The following is a 16,862-nucleotide window of genomic DNA, read 5'->3' as shown; positions in this document are numbered from 1 at the left end:
AACTACAATCCCCACATCACTATATGTACAAACAAAAAACAGTAAACTTCTACACACTCTATCAAACAACCACACAGCCAAGTTCATTCGCCAACATCCCTACCATTGTACACCCAAACTGGACAGAAACCTTACTGAAAATCTGCAAAATATTTTCTCCAACTTTGTTTGAATTTGCTCCACCACAATGGGATCAGTGATTTCTGCTAAAAAGGCCAGGTATTGAAAAGAATTTTGAAATCCTTCATAGTATTTTTCACAACTTGAGAAATTTAGAAGCCTTTCTTTACCTCCTTTTTAGTGTCACTTCACAACCGTCACCTTGAGCTTTTTCTCAGGTGCAATATCCTCGCCACTTTGCTGTGCTAACTCTCCAGAGGACAAATATGCTGGTGATACTCACATAGAGTTTAGGAATCCTTTCTGAACTTTGAGTGCTACATGAGACCTGGAAAAATCAGTTGAAACAAAATATGGAATCACTCCCTATCCACCCATGTCGTTATGAGAGTGATTAAAAATTTGTCGGAATGGGGTTATGATGTCTCCTGGAAAGCCAGGATCTTGGCCACACCGACGGTATGCGTGATGTGGTATGAGACTGTGAGTACATGGACTGTGGTATCTTCTTGAATGTCTTGAGCTTCCTGCTCTCTTATGATCCCTTGAATTATCTTTTTTATTAGACCAACTATAAGCAAAACTGTCCTATCTACGTGTACAAGCTGGTAGGCGAGGAAGCGTACACCATTGACTCCATCTGCAAGAACGGCATGGGTGAGTCTGACTTGACGCAGCCCTCGAAGCAGAGTGTATGACTCCATGGGTGGTGTGCGGGTGCATGATGCTGTGAGGTCATGTGAGTTTAGAGGCATGTGAGGGGATGTTTCAGAGAGTAAGGAGGTCCACCTCACAGAGAGTACAAGGTATCCCTTACTGAATGGGGTCTGCTGGTGCAACAAGTCTTCTCACACTGGCTATGAGATAGTATGTGTGGGGATGTGATATGTGCAATACTGTAAGGACAGAGAGTATAGATTACATAGGTCTGTGAGAGATGTCTGGTGATGTTAGGAAGGTCACTACTCACAGAAAAGATTCTGTGTGGATGCTGCAAGAGATGTTGACTCATTCTGGTTGTGTGTGATCTCCCTTATACTGTGAGCGATGTTATTACAAATCAATATGTTGTGAGATGTCACTCTTACTGTGAGAGATGTTTGCCCACACTCGGTACAGGTTCATAGTCGCTCTGAGGAATGCCTGATGGTGCACAAGAAGTTATCCGAAGTGGGTGTCAAGGTATTTTGTGGTGTGAGTGAGATCTCTGAGGATGTCCTTGCATTCACCTCAAACTTTCCAATCTTTTCTCCTCAGGGATGGAGGTTGGGCCGCAGCCACAGGGTGTTGTCAGAGCAGACTGTCTCGAACAAATGAGAGCGCTCATCGGACATGGGCTGGATTTCATCGAAAAATTCAACCAAGGTTTGTAATTATAGAAACTGATAAACTCTTGCTTTTCTTCTGGGTAAAGACCAGATCTGTGTGAGTTTGGGACTTGGACTTCATATACTTTCTTTGGAAGATCTCTTTGTAACTAACTGTCTGTATTTTGAAGTAGAACTTCTTTTACCTGAAACTAAACTTTAAAGATACAAATAAGTGAGTATCTTAAATATGTGCTCATATGCACCACTCCCTCGCACTTAGATAACTACCTCCAGCGGCGTCAGTCATTACCTCACCGTTCTTTACATCAGGAGTTATTACATCATGGCCACTCTTTTGGGAATCACTACATCGGGAGCACCGTTAGATCGCAACTTTGCAAATAAGTTTGCAATTTTCATTTTATTATATATTACAGAGTGGCGGTAGCCTCTGTATATTAGAGTTATATTTCCCAGGCATAGAAAATCCTCAGATTTATGCTTGCGAATAACTTTTCCCTTTGTTTGAGGAATCTCCATGAAACTTTGCAGACCTGTTCCCTTTTCTACATTGGCTGATGATGCAAAGAATCGTGGTGATTAGTTCAGGGGTGTAAAGAAAAAAAAGGGGTCTCAAAACACGTTTTTCCACCAATGCATTATCCATAGACATTTGCAAGGATGTTGCGGCACAACGGTTGAACAGATTTTCAGGACATTTGGCAGGAATGTAGATTATGGCCTGGAAAGGATCCTTTTGGATTTCGTGATAATCCATTCAGTAGTTTTGTAGTAATAAGGGACTAAAATATAGTGATATATTGAGCCGACAAACTACCCTGGAAATCCTAACTATAGATGTAGTATAGAAAGATACTGCCTGCCTCTGAGGTGTATGGGCTTTAATATTGTATTTGTAGTTGTGCATGAGCTCTGCGCATGGAGTGGGAAAGGAGTGCTAGGGCACAGGGCAAAGCAGGGTTGAAGTACCAGTGACAGAGCTGACGGTTCGCAGGAGTTGTGGGAGCGTATGTACCTGCATAAATGGTATGGTGTATCACAAACCAACAATTGGAAAGTTAAAATGGGGCAGGATGCCCTTCTCTCAATCCTAGGGAAGTCTGAAGACCACATATACCATGGAGGGCACTAGCTTAGTGAGCGAAGTTGAGGTTTCCAGTTTAAAAATTAAAATATATAAGTATATATATATGTATGCCTTGCCTCTGAAAATAAATGAGGCCTACTAAACTATTATTGGAACAAGTGTACTAATATACACGTATTTATACATTAATGATTGCAGTTCAATGCCATTATTACTACAGTAGAGAACGAATGACGAGAAAAGAATGATTAATTTGTCACAAACTCCATTCTCAAATCACTTTACAACAGCGGTTCTAACCTTTTAACTTCTGTGGACCCCCAGTTAATCATTCCTGGAATTTAGAGTCCCCACTGCATCATTATTGGAATTTGGTGACCACCAATAAGTCATTATTAGAATCTGTGGACCCGGCCTAAGCAATTTCAATAATTTGAACTGCCAAACCGTACGCAAAAACAGGGAAGAAAACATTTATAAACCAAATACACACATGATGAAATATTTTACTTAATCCATACGAATATTTTTTAAAAATCACAATTTTAATTTTAATAGGAACATTGAGCTTTTCTAAATTCAATTGAGGCCAACCATTGTCCGTCCCACATTTTGTTTAATGCACTTGCACTGCTCCCGCGAATCAATCTGAGGGTACCAACTTCATTTTTAGCCTCCAGTTTCAATTTGCTAAACATTTGCAGAATATTTAAAAATTTCAATTTTATAGCTTTATTAATATATACTTTATTGATCGGTTAAAATCATTTAATTTTCTAAAGAGATACAGACCCCCAAGGTTCATTGACAACAGGTGGAGGAACACTACCTTAGATGTAAACAACTTGGGCCAACTCAAAAGGCCTACTAATTATTTTATGTCACTGCACGGCTTTAACCCCTTGTGGTATGGCTATGGTTCAACATGTTTGTTTAGATTTGCTGCACATGAAAACACATAATTGTAAAAACCATATATGCAGCTCCACTGAGTGTGAGATGCTTTTTATTCTTATTCTTAAGAATAAAGAGTGCCCTCGTAACCCACGGGTGGCTTCGCCTCTCATGAATCATGGTTCCTCCTTGTACCGAAAAGTGGTAATAAATAGCACATACCAATCTGGACGTCTGTGTATATGCTAATTACCATTCTGACTTTCCATCTATTCACATGGGAAGAATCTTAGCAATCAACACAAAAAAACTCAGTTAAATTGACATTATGGTTACAAATCATATCCTAGAAATCGGTTTCCACCGCATTTCTCCCCTCTTCCTCATTTTAAAGTACTTTCCAGGCTATTCAATCTGGGGTCAATTAATGGTTCAAAATCGGATCTAAAAGTATCCCAGGACCACCAGGCACCACTTTGGACAGAGGCTGTGTTTTACTCATGTCCTGGTCCAACCTTTATAAGCACATCACTGATGCAGTTTAATGGTACAGATGGAACGGGGCGCTGTATAAGGAATAGCCAATGGTGTGCTTCCGGATGGCGGGAAGTAGGAAGCAAAACACCACATTAGGACATTGAAGGAGTAAACATTGAATGATCAACCTATGTCCCCCAAAAAAGGTCCTAGCAGAGGATAACCGTAAGAATGCGGATCCGATACATTCGTACAATGATGGCGCCGCTCTTTCTATTCCGCTTGCTCTTCTCTCCAACGCCTCTCTCCTGGCACCTCTCCATTTTTCTCATCGATCTTTGTTGGTGATTTCACACTAGATTTCCCTCACCTCTCTATTTCTGTCCTCTGACAAAATCTCCATCTAAATATTTTAAATTTTTTTTTAACTGGCCCACTTTTTTTTTTTTTTTTTTACAGTTTAATGGCTCCTTGTAAGAAATTCGATTAATAATTAGGGTTGATGACTCCCCACCTCAAGGAACAATCACAACTCTTCTTACAGAAAACCCTGAAAGTCCTTGTATCTGTAGCACAGAGTAAAGGCTTAACTTAGGGCTATGTGTAAAGTATTGATAAGGTACCAAAGCAGTAACAAAATCTCTACCTCAAATAGAGTTAAATGTAATAAATAAAACATAAACATTATAAAAGTCCAATATGAGGAACAGGACATATCATTAAAAAAGTTTTAAGTAGGATTAGCATCTAAAAGCTCAACGGGTCGTTCAAGAGGGGTTACTAGCTGCAGGTGCAATTGGAGGCTGACCATCAGATACACCAACCCAGGTTTGTTGTGGGTATAGATTTTCCCTTATGACTTTTTAGTCCTTTATATCCCAAGCTATATCACAGGAGCTCACTTTTAAAGCCCCTCAAGGGAGGCAAATAGGTGCTCACTGGGTGTCAGGCAGAGGACAAGAGCAGAGTCTAGTCCAGGTCCAGCTGCCACTGGTCAGTTTCAGGAAAGGTCTCTAGTGGCTTGTTGTATCCCTGCAGCACGATGAGAAGGTCAGCCGCATGACCCTTGGAATCCAGGTCTTTGTCCTTGGTTCAAAAGATAGCAAGTCCGGTCCTTTAGGGCTCCTCTAAGGTCACAGACACCAGGTCCAGTCCTCTCCTGTTCTTCCTCAGGTTCACGAGTGTTCTGAAGTGGGTGCCTGCGGATGCCACATTTATGTCTGGCATGTGCTTGTGAGAGGGAATGACTCCTGGACACACCGTAACCAATGCGGTGAAGTTTCCGCCTGCTACAGATACCGCTACCCACTTAGCGCATTCTCAGATGGGGAACGTCTTCGGCCAGACTCAACTTTTGTTCTGAGGGCTGGGGAAGTGCACAGTAGGAATTCTAGTGTCCTCCAACATCTACCACGTAACTCCATTTTGTAGCAACCTTTGTATTTCCCCCTCACTCCACAAACACAGAAACAGAAGTCTAGTACAACAAACTCAGGGTTTTCCAGCAAACAGAAAGCAAAAACTAACATGCATTTGCAATGCAATAGGTCTCGCATTTGCGAGAGTTTAAGCTATTGGCATTGTAAATGACAATGCCTTTTATTTATGTGTTTTGATAATTAACACATAAATAAAAGGCATTGTCATTTACACTGCCAGTAGCTCCAACTCTTATAAATGCGAGACCTATTTCATTTCAAAGAAGCAGCCGCCATTGTCCTGGTCTGTTTGGAAAGGTAAAGCACGCAAGGCGTGCTGAATTTTGCGGGAAAGCATGTCATGTCCGCAGTAGGTGAAACTCACTAAAGAAAATAGTGCTTAAAGACTAAAGAAGACATAACATACGATGTAACAACAGAAGTAAAAGGGCCAGTCCTCATGAATACAAGGCGGTACTAAGGCGGGACTAACAAGTCTATTAGCCAATCAGAAGCCACCATTTGCAAAGGGGAATGACACAAGCCAATGAAAAATATGGGTGAAACTTCATGTCCATTCTCAAATACAGCGCGTTTCGCAGAGCAGCGCACATGCAAATACAAATAATGCATTGGAACCTATCAATACTAAACATTAAATAGAAGAAAAACATATACTATTCCTTCCAACAAGGTTCCCTCTCCAGATTAATCATATACAAATTAATATCATTGACAAAAGGCAATTTAGGCAAAGTTTTTTTATGAGTCTATATGCAAAGAAGTGAAAGACTTTTTATTTGTAGCTATATATACATACATACATTAATACACCATTATATACAATACAAAAAAAATGTAAACAAAGAAAGAAAATAAAATCAAACATTTTTGGAATATATCCTTTATTCCCTATTACCCTATTGGTAAAAATGGATGCTCTCACTTTTTCGCTGGAAGGAATAATTTATGTTTTCCTTCTACTTATTGTTTAGTATAGATTGGTTCCAACGCATTACATGTATTTGCATGTGCTTGTTTACCCAGATGTGGTTGGATTAATTGGGTTGACCCCTTTAGTATATTATTGCCCGCAGAGCAGCGCATGCGCTGCTCAGGCTTGATCTAAAAATTGCCATGCTTGGATTTGACTAGGGGGTGGCAGAATGTTTCATTCCGCCTGCAGAATCTGGCGACTTCTCATTATTCTTTTAACATGGAGTGCTGCCAAATTGCCAATCTCTGCTAGGTGAATGTTTTCCATGCGGGGTTCCAGAAATGTGAGCAAGATCTGGCATCCCCTAACACCATTTTCTAATAAATGCGGGCGGACAAGGGTAGAGGGCTGCTTATCCAGTAGATTTGGAGCTGCTCAAGTAGATTTTCTCAAATCCACTTGAATGGGCACGCGCTCTTGCGCATTGCATGGTGCCATACGCACTGATTTTTCAGCGATGCGTGCAGTACTGGCGCTAAATTGCAGCACGACGTGCATATTTCTGCAGAATCTCATGGAGTTTCTAATTAACTTTGTTGAGTTCCACTGAGGGAAACTTCACAAGTTCTGCCCAACTCTGGATTTGACACTGCAATGTCAAAAAGGATACCCATAGTTCCCAACGTGCATGTTCTGTGAGGCTCAGGACTCATCTATGCCAATTCAGGTCGATCTGTCAGTCAATCACAGTGATAGATTGTGTAGCACCTGGGGGGAATTTAACACCTCATTCACACCTATTCAAATGCCCATCACTAATTGAGAGAAGTTGGAAAGGAAATGCAAATTAGCCTCCCAGAACTTAAGGCACAGAACAGGCAACTTTCTAAAAGTTACATTTCTTTAATATTTATTAAATATCTGACTTCACAATTGAATTAGATTTTCAGCAACTCTTAAAACTAGCAGTTAAATTATTTTTCTAGCTGACCCCATTTCCAAGACACAGTATTCGGATTCTAATTTGTATTCATTCTTTTCTACATAGGACATCTAGGCATGTCACTGTGAAAAATAGTTTTTGGGTGCTAGTTTCTTTAAGGACGTGTTCATATCAAGTTTGTACATTTCCTACTTTTAAATACCATGCATCAGGCTTGTGGGCTATCAGAGTTTACATGACAGTTTGAATTGCAGTCTTTATACCACCACAGTTATGCTACACAGGGTTGGCCTGAAGCTATGTTTGCATTGCAGCTGTGGCCGATGGTACAATATGTTAAGCAGTCCACTGGTGGCATTTAACTTGCAGGCCATAGGTCCATTAATTAGGGACCTATAGGCAAGTTAAATATGGCAATTAGCAATATACCTATTTAACCAGGTTTAGAGGGGGAAGCACAGGCACTTTACTCCTAGTTAGCAGGGGTGAAATGCACAGTTGTAAAGTAGGCAAAAATGCAGAACTATAGGGTTCAGCAAGAGGTGAAAAATCTGGGGTGACCACGTAGAAAAAGTATTTAGTATACTCTTCCATTGTTTTTCTCCAATCATCTTGCTTTCTTCCATTTCCATTTCTTGTTCTCTCTCTAGACTTCTAAAACGCCTAGTTCTTGCTTCCCTTTTGCATCTCTTTCCCTATTGAGCTGTCTTTAACACTCCCTCTCTCATGCATGGCACTGTTCCCCAACCTTTCCAACTCTCATTTAAAAAGTCACTGTTGCTTTGATCTTTGTTCCAGGCACATCCTTCCCAGCCGTTGACATGGAAGCCTACACGCTCATCAGCCGTGTTGACTACCCTCGAAATGCAGAGGGGGAGATGTCAGGATTTATCCACCCCAAGCTGCAGGTCAGTCCGACTGTCTCCACCTATATCGTTTCTCAGTGGAAACTAATATAGAGTATGGGCACCTAGGTGATGTTACCGGCAAATAATTGTTTGAGGTCTGTTGGTCCAATGGGTTCACTGATAAAGGGAGACAGGACTGTGCTCCTAGAATGCATCTGTGCTAGAATATGATGACATTGGTAAAACTGCACACGTCTGTGGCCACTTCTGGTGATACCAAGATGATCCACGTCGTTTTTATTGCAAGTGGGGTGGGTGAGCTAAGTGGACATGAAAGTATAACCCATTCTTTTTCACTTACCAAAGAATGGCTAACCAAAGTGTTTGTGGATGGTTGTGCTGGTGTTTAAAGTACCAGCCTCTCTCTGGTTGTCTTCTGTAGTGTTTGTGCGTGTCAGAGGCTAGCTGCGTTCGGCCATTGGCCTGCCCTGAAGTATAATGACCAGACAGAGATTTTCCTCTAAAGTTTCTTTCAGCATTATGTTTTTTGATTTGATTTATATAGATTTTAAAGTTCGTGATAAATACAGTTCCTTGGTATTATTTTTCAACATGGTTTCATGGACCACAAAGCGGATGTCAGTCTCAAAAGAGCAATGTTACCAAAGTCAATTATTACTGGGCAATAGCAGTTACCTCTCACCCTCCTAAGCGATACCAAAGGGGATGATGGATGGAGCGTTTGAGCAAATCAAACACTCACCCCCAGTCAACTGATCTGGGTTTTATCCATCACCATTCTTTAGCTCACTTCCCCACTTCAGTTCAGATATGCCCATATGCAAATCAGTCTGACGCTGTGCCTCATGGGAACAGTCAGCCCGAACTGCCAAGCCATGTCTTCCCTGGACCGGAAACAAGCATCGTGGGACCGGTTTCGGATTCATAACCCTCATCAGCCAGGCTATCTTGAATCCAGTGGTAGAGTGAGCAAGGGACCCACGTCTGGGCATTCCCTGCCAACTTAGGGCGAACAAAGCGATACCAAAGAGGATGATGGACGGAGCATGTGAGCTATGCCTGGTGCCCATATGAATGATCTTCATTTGGATGATGAATTAATGGAATGAAGCAGTGTGCACCAAACCTCAGGGCACAGGTAAAACTATGGTACAGGAGGACACCGGTTTAGGAGAGTAGGGTCTGCTATCCTATGGTCACCCCAAATTTTTGCTTTTTGCTTCACTGGTTTATGACTTAATGTGGCAGTGGGCCTGCAAATCAGACCCACAGCCTGCTGTTCTCTCTCTAAATTACTGCCAATGCACTTTAGGTGCATTACGAATTGGAACTGGTTCATTTATTGGCCCCTGTAACAGTGTACCCTAGGTACCCAGGGCATAGGTGTTTCCAAGGCCTACCAGGGGCTGCAGCATGTATTGTGCCACCCCTGGCCTGGCCTCCATATTTGACACAACTGGTTGATCACTCAGCTGGGGTAAGTTGGTGTAATCACCTCTTACTTAGATATAGTATCCCTATATCTAACCTTAAGCTGGACACATATGTTCCTATCAGCCACTCCTATGGAAGGCCTCTTCAATCCTGGGGGCAGAGTGCTGGGAAATATGTGAGATGGTGCTCTAGCATGAGCTGAGCCTGTCTGCAGCTGTCGGGAACCACTCCCTAAGCTGTTCCGGGATATTGCCATACCATATACTCTTAAGTGCATTATAATCATCGCGGTTAAATGCTATCTTTGGTTTGGCTTTATCAAAACATGTCGAGTAAGGTGTCATACGAATTGGAATACTATCCCCTCAAAAGTTCTGTCGACGGGGAGGGCATTCCACCCTTCTAGTGGGACACGACATGTGTGTAGCCTTAACCCCGGTTAAAGTTAACCCGAGCCTCAGCATCACAAAATGGATGCTGCCACCACAGACACGAGTCTGACCTCCTGCTGCTGGGAGTCCTTCCAGAGAGGGAGGCTTGGACAAAGGGTTTCCTGTATTGGGTAGGACAGGGCTGAATAGAATCAGACATGCCCGGGGCACACAAGGTGTCCCCGTGCATAAGCCAGTCCAAACCGGTCCTGGGACTTTCCAGACCCAGGCCTGGCAAGGAGCTGGACAAAGGAAAGGGGGTGTAACCGCCCCCCTTCCTGGTTCCTCCCAGAGGAAGGACCTAGTAGGTGATCCACCCCTCACATTGGGAATAAGAGTGGGAGCAGTGCCATTGCACAGCAGATCATCCTGAATCAACTTTACACGAAGAAGACGACTGGACTTCGACATTCTGCTGCACAGAAGACTGAAGAGAATCTCCCTTGTGGCCTAGGAGTGGCCACCCTGTGAACACAGGCACCAACCAGAAACTCGACGTCTGCTTTGCCGCCGCCTCCCGCCGGAGCCCGAGCCCGACAAGACCCAGACTCCCAGACCTCTCACAGAAGGGACCCGTGGAGGCACCGAGAGAAGTGGGACCGGACCCCTTGGAAGACACTCGAAAAGCTGACTGCGCAGCAACCGAGGCACCCTCGACGTTGTGCTTTGGGGACTGAGAACCCCCATCACCGAGCAGCCCTTGCACCGAAGAAGAGCCCTCCAGCATCTCCACGATCTGCGTGGGGCCCTTTTGCATTGTGCCACTCGACGCGCCATCCCGGCCACTAGCCACGTGGTCAGCGGCCATCTTGGCGACGAAACTGACAAACTACACTGTGGGTCTGGTTGCTCCAGACTTGCCCAAGCTCCTGTGGAAAGGAGCACTCGCTCTGACCTTGCTGGTCCGAGTGTTAAGCATCTTTTGATTCCTGCGTGGCTTGCATTAGCCAAGGCCTGTTTGCTCCAATCAAGTTTCCGACACCGCAAACAGCGAGAAGCCTGCGTGGGACAGCTCGTGACCGACTCTTGGACGTCCTCGACCCCCGGTGTCCACGTGGCTGCAGAGAGAAGCTACACCTCAACGCCTGTTTGCACCCGACATTGCCTGGTTCCAATCTGGTTCCACGGTAGTCACTGGCTAGTGACTTTAAACATTGTCCCCTCTGCTTTCAGGTCTTCACAACTTCAGATCCATCCTTGGATCCACCGGAACTCTTCACATCGAGCCGCCTGCAGCATCTTCACCTACAAGCACCATCGACCAGCGTGACGAAACCCGACACTACTTCGACCCTGTGCACCCGCTTCCTGTGGGTGAGGTAACTCAGCTCCGCCGGTGTTCCTACACTGGTACACATCTCAAGGGCCTGTGTCTTAAGTTTCAGCGTTCTAGGTCACTCGGAAGGTTCCGAACTAACTAACTTTGTACTTTTTACGCACCATAGACTTTACATTGGTGAGTGCGTGCACTTCAAACACTGCACCCGAGTCCCGCGGGCCTTTCCCGACTTAGTCACTGCTAGTCTCGAATAGCTGCAGCCATTCCCAAGGCCCTAGGCCTGTTTCCGTTCTGATTGGTATCTCTTATACCACTTTCTTAGTATATGGTTTAGGTGGCCCCTAGGGCTCATCCATATTGTGCAACTTTTGTGTATTTTAAACTGTCTTGTGATTTAACGCTTGTGCTTCTGTGCTCATAAAGAGTCCAGGGGATGTTATAGTTAATAAATCAAAATATATTTTTAATATATATGTGTGGTGTACTTTCATTTGGTATTCAAGGGGGTTGTGTATGGTAATACAGCTGGCTTCACATGCCTGACTTTCAGAGTTTAGCCTAAGACTGCTTTGTCCACGTTACCACTAGGATAACTGGTCTACACGGTTGAATTACAACCAATCATCATAAGGGTTGCTTGGCATGGTACAAAGTGGTCACTAGAATTAGTGAGCATTATATACCAGGCCAACTTCTCACATTGGTGAGCAGCGGATTGGGATCTGAGCTTGCTGTTGTTTTACCATTACAATCTTTGAGACTATCATTTGAAAGATCATACAGGTACCTGCTAGGTACATATAAAACAAGACTAGTATACTTAAGTTCTACTGAACTTAGTTGTTGTAGAGCAAAGGGAGTAGCACACCCTGACTACAACTACTAGATAGGTTTAGTAGGTAAACACCAGTGTAGGTAGATTGCAACACATCCACCCACACTAGAGCAATGTCTGGAGCAGAGGGTTCCACTGGGAACATCCCTGTTGAGAGTAACCCTCCAAGGGCACCATCCAAACTTGCTATTTTTTCCTTTAAGCAATTAAGACAGCTTTGTGTCTTAAGGGGTCTGAGGACAGGGCCTTCCCCTACCACAGACCACCTTAGAGAGATCTTGGATCAGTCTGAGACTCTAAAGACCTCTAAGGCAGACCCCACAGGGGATGCTGAAGGAGGCCATCCTTCAGAGGATGACACTGTAGACAACCCTGTCCCTATCATCCTGGTAGATGAGGAAGCCCCCATCACTGGAGCTCCTCAGGTAGATGAGGAGGAAGAAGAGGAAGAAGAGACAGAAGGGGGGAGCAGTGAGTCAGATGATGACAGAAATAGTCAGGTGCTGGTCAGTAGACTGAACCAGGCTAACTTAAGCCTATTTGGGACTGAATCTGGTAACAACCCATTCAGACCCCCAGGTGGACTTAATCAGAAGCCTAAGAGGAGAAGGACTCACTCAGGTGACTCTAACAACCTCCATGCTTCTAGAGGCTCTCATGGTCACTCCAGAAGGGAGATGACTAGCCCTCAGAGAAGGGAACATGAGGCCAAAATGAGAGAGGCTGAATTGAGGATCCAGAGACAAGAGTTAGAGGTTGCCCTGGCCCAAGAGAAACTTGCTAGAGCAAGACAGCCTAGAGAGAGTGGGGTAATAGAACCCACTGGTGGCAGCAATATCCACAAGGATAAAGACAGGTCTTTTGATAACAGAAACCTGAGTAAGATTGTGCCCCCCTACAAAGCTGGGGATGATATCCATAAATGGATAACTGCAATGGAGAGAGCCTGCAGAGTACAGCAGATCCCTCAGGAGCAGTGGGCAGCAATCTTGTGGCTCTCCTTTGAAGGTAGAGGCCGAGTCAGACTCCTCACAGTTAGTGATGGGGATTCTAGAAACTACCTGGTCCTGAAGAGTGCTCTGATTGATGGGTTAGGCTTAACCACTGAACAGTACAGGTTAATGTTCAGAGATACCCAGAAGACACAGACTCAGGACAGGTCTGAATTTGTTGAGGGTGCCACTAAGGCTCTGGAAGGATGGTTGCTGGGAAGCAAGGTTACAGACTATGAAGGATTGTATAATTTGCTGATGAGAGAACAAATTTTAAATAATTGTCAGAACTAGCAGTTGCATCAACATTTGGTTGACTCAGATTTGACCTCTCCCCAAGAATTGGGAAAGAGGGCAGATAAATGGGTAAGAACCAGAGTTAAGCAAAAGAACCAGAACCAGAACCAGGGTAGTGACCAGAAGAAAACAGACCAGAAGGGCGGGGAGCAGAAAGCTAAAGACCAGAAGTCTTCACCAGGGCCCCAAACTAATTTCTAATTTAAAACATTTATAAAGCACAGCGTGCACCGAATGGTTTCTTGGCGCTAGTGGAGGGTATTGGCTACAGAGACAAAGTAGGAACCAGGGTAGAGCCGGGAGGGAGGTTACACAGGGAAGGCCTGTTTAAAGAGAAACGTTTTTAGTTCCTTACGGAAGGATACATAATGGGTAGCCGCACAAAGGTGGTCTGGGAGGGAGTTCCAGAAAGTGGGGACTAAGGTAGAAAAGTTGGACCCACCCCACTTTTTACGTCTGAAACGTGGGATTTGAAGGAGGGACTTAGAGGAGGAACGAAGTTCTCTGGGGGGAACGTATTCTTTTATTAATGAGGAAATAAAGGCGGGGGCGGTGCCTTGACGGGCCAGGAAAACCATGCAGGCGGTTTTAAACAGGGAACGTTCCTTGATGGGGAGCCAATGAAGCTCCCTGAGGAGGGGTGTGGAGTGGTGGTAGCGTGGGAGACCAAAAACCAGCCGGGCAGCTTGGTTTTGGACCATCTGAAGCCTCCTTAGGCTGTATGCTGGTATGCCATTGTAGAGGGCGTTGGCATAGTCCAGTCGTGATATCACTAGAGTGGCCATGATCATTTTAAGTGCCTGGGGGGAAAAGAAACGAGCGACAGTGCGGATAGTTCGGAGGGTGAGGAAACAGGAGGAAACTACCGAGCTGATTTGAGAGTGAAGGGTGAGCTGATTATTCATTTTAACCCCCAGAGTTTTGACCGTGGTAGAAGGAGTGGGGGCGGGACCAAGGGAAGGGGGCCAGAAGAGAGAGTTCCAGGGACTGGAAGAACCCCCGGTAAGAACCAACTCGGTTTTGTCCGGGTTCAACTTGAGATGGTTATGGTTCATCCAGTCCCTGATGAATGTCATGGTGTACTGGAAGCTAGAGACAGAAAGGGGAGAGGAGGATAAGTCAAAGATGAGCTGGAGGTCATCTGCGTAATTGTACACGGTGACCTCCAGCTGCTGAAGAGTGAAAATGAGGGGGAAGATATAAAGATTGAATAGTAGGGGAGACAAGGAAGAGCCCTGGGGGACACCACACGTGATGGGGAGTGGGGTGGTTGTGAAGTCTCCTAGCCGGACCGCCTGGGTGCGGTCCCTCAGGAAGGAGGAAAGCCACACCAGGGCTGATCCCTCAATTCCAGCCGCCTTGACACGGGACAGTAAGATGGTATGGTCCACCGTGTCAAATGCGGCGGAGAGATCGAGGAGTACCAGCGCCTGGTGTTTGTTGTGATCCATACCCTTCCTGAGGTTGTCCAGGACTGATACCACGACTGATTCAGTCGAGTGCCTAGGTCGAAAGCCAGCCTGGCGGGAAGCCAGTCCCCCATTGGCCTCTACGTGGGTGCTGAATACCGCGGTGATATAGCGCTCCAGCACCTTGCCCAGGTAGGGCCCAAAGTGGCTCAAGCTTACAGGGACACATGTGCCAGTGTCACAAAGGTGACACCTAACTTTGTGGACCCTGGACAATACATGCCAGGTGATAATTACCTGGTGACCAATGCCAGCAATGTCACTACTACACATAGTGTGGCACTTGTTAACTTTTCCTGGGGAGGGGTAACTGGCCTAAAAAGAGTTGTGGTTAGTGCTGATCTCCCAGTTGAATTTTTGTTGGGCAATGACCTGGAGAACTCTCTATGGTCAGAAGTTGAGTACAGGACTCATGCAGAGATGTTAGGGATATCATCACATGTCCTTGCTGTGACCAGGTCACAGGCCAAAAAGTGCCTCTCCGAACCTCAGGTCTTGGATCCTGGAACAATGGACCAAGCACCTTCCAAGAAGAAGAACAGGAGGGTTAAGGCTGCGCCTTCCCAACTGCCTGCAAGTGAGGATCAAGCTTCCCAGGAAGCTGGTCTTGAGACCCCTGAAGGAACTGTCTCTGAAGAACTTGAACCTGATCAGGTTGAGTTTCTGGGGACAGGGGGACCTTCTAGGGCAGACTTGGGGCAGGCTCAGTTAACCTGTCCTTCTCTTGAACCCCTCAGACAGCAGGCTGCTGCTGAGGCTGCTGGGAATGCTCAGGGTGCCCATAAAGTTTATTGGGATGAAGGACTCCTTTACACAGAGGGTAGAGACCCCAAGCCTGGTGCAACCAGGAGGTTGGTTATACCTCTGCAATTTAGGGGTTTCCTTCTCACCTTAGCCCATGATATTCCTTTAGCAGGACACTTAGGCCAGAATAAGACCTGGGACAGGCTTGTCCCTCACTTTCACTGGCCCCACATGTCTGAAGACACCAAGGAGTTTTGTCGCTCCTGTGAAACCTGCCAAGCCAGTGGTAAAGCAGGTGGAACCACAAAGGCCCCCCTAATACCACTACCTGTGGTGGGGGTTCCCTTTGAAAGAGTGGGGATTGATATTGTAGGTCCAATGGATCCCCCTACAGCATCTGGGCACAGATTCATACTGGTGGTGGTGGACCATGCCACCAGGTACCCAGAGGCAATTCCACTTAGGACCACAACAGCTCCTGTTGTGGCCAGGGCCTTACTTGGAGTTTTCTCCAGAGTGGGGTTTCCTAAGGAGGTGATATCTGACAGAGGTGCCAACTTCATGTCAGGATATTTGACAGCAATGTGGAAGGAATGTGGTGTCAACTACAAGTTCACCACTCCTTATCATCCACAATGTAATGGGCTTGTTGAGAGATTTAACAAGACCGTAAAGGGCATGATCAAAGGATTACCTGAAAAGCTCAGGCGAAGATGGGGCATCCTACTGCCCTGCTTTTTGTTTGCTTACAGAGAGGTCCCTCAAAAGGGGGATGGCTTCAGCCCCTTTGAATTGTTGTTTGGGCACCCTGTAAGAGGACCCCTGTGTCTGGTGAAGGAAGGATGGGAGTTACCTCTCAAAAAGCCTAAGCAAGACATAGTGGACTATGTACTTGGTCTCCGCTCCAGGATGGCAGAGTACATGGAAAAGGCATCCAAAAACCTTGAGGCTAGCCAAGAATTACAAAAAGCTTGGCATGACCAAAAGGCTGTCCTGGTTGAGTTTGAGCCTGGACAGAAGGTATGGGTGTTGGAGCCAGTGGCCCCAGCAGCACTCCAAGACAAATGGTCTGGACCCCATACAATTCTGGAGAAGAAGGGAGAGGTTACCTACTTGGTGGACCTAGGAACTCCCAGGAGCCCCCACAGGGTGCTCCATGTCAACAGACTAAAGGCATATGTCAGCAGGGACGACATGGGCTTGCTCATGGCTACAGATGAGGGACAGGAGGAAGAGAGTGACCCTCTCCCAGACCTGCTCACTCAGAACCCTGAGGATGGCTCAGTTGATGGTGTGGCCTTAGAT

The 16,862-nt window shown here is 45.4% G+C and overlaps 1 protein-coding gene across 1 annotated transcript in view; it reads left to right on the top strand.

Annotated features, from left to right (window-relative positions):
* The window catches only part of LOC147665189 (N-acyl-aromatic-L-amino acid amidohydrolase (carboxylate-forming)-like), a 46,551-nt gene that overhangs the window by 9,846 nt on the left and 19,843 nt on the right, over nucleotides 1-16,862 (top strand). Inside the window, exons 3-5 of the mRNA XM_086949687.1 lie at nucleotides 687-777; nucleotides 1,378-1,485; nucleotides 8,006-8,115. Coding sequence (XP_086805813.1) covers nucleotides 687-777; nucleotides 1,378-1,485; nucleotides 8,006-8,115 — 309 coding nt within the window. The remainder of the gene's footprint in view (nucleotides 1-686; nucleotides 778-1,377; nucleotides 1,486-8,005; nucleotides 8,116-16,862) is intronic.

This window comes from Lissotriton vulgaris, unplaced genomic scaffold, assembly GCF_964263255.1.
Source record: "Lissotriton vulgaris unplaced genomic scaffold, aLisVul1.2 SCAFFOLD_903, whole genome shotgun sequence".
Classification (NCBI taxonomy): Eukaryota; Metazoa; Chordata; class Amphibia; order Caudata; family Salamandridae; genus Lissotriton; species Lissotriton vulgaris.
The sequence above is the reverse complement of the archived record's forward strand: the minus strand, read 5'-3'. Positions and strand labels throughout refer to the sequence as shown.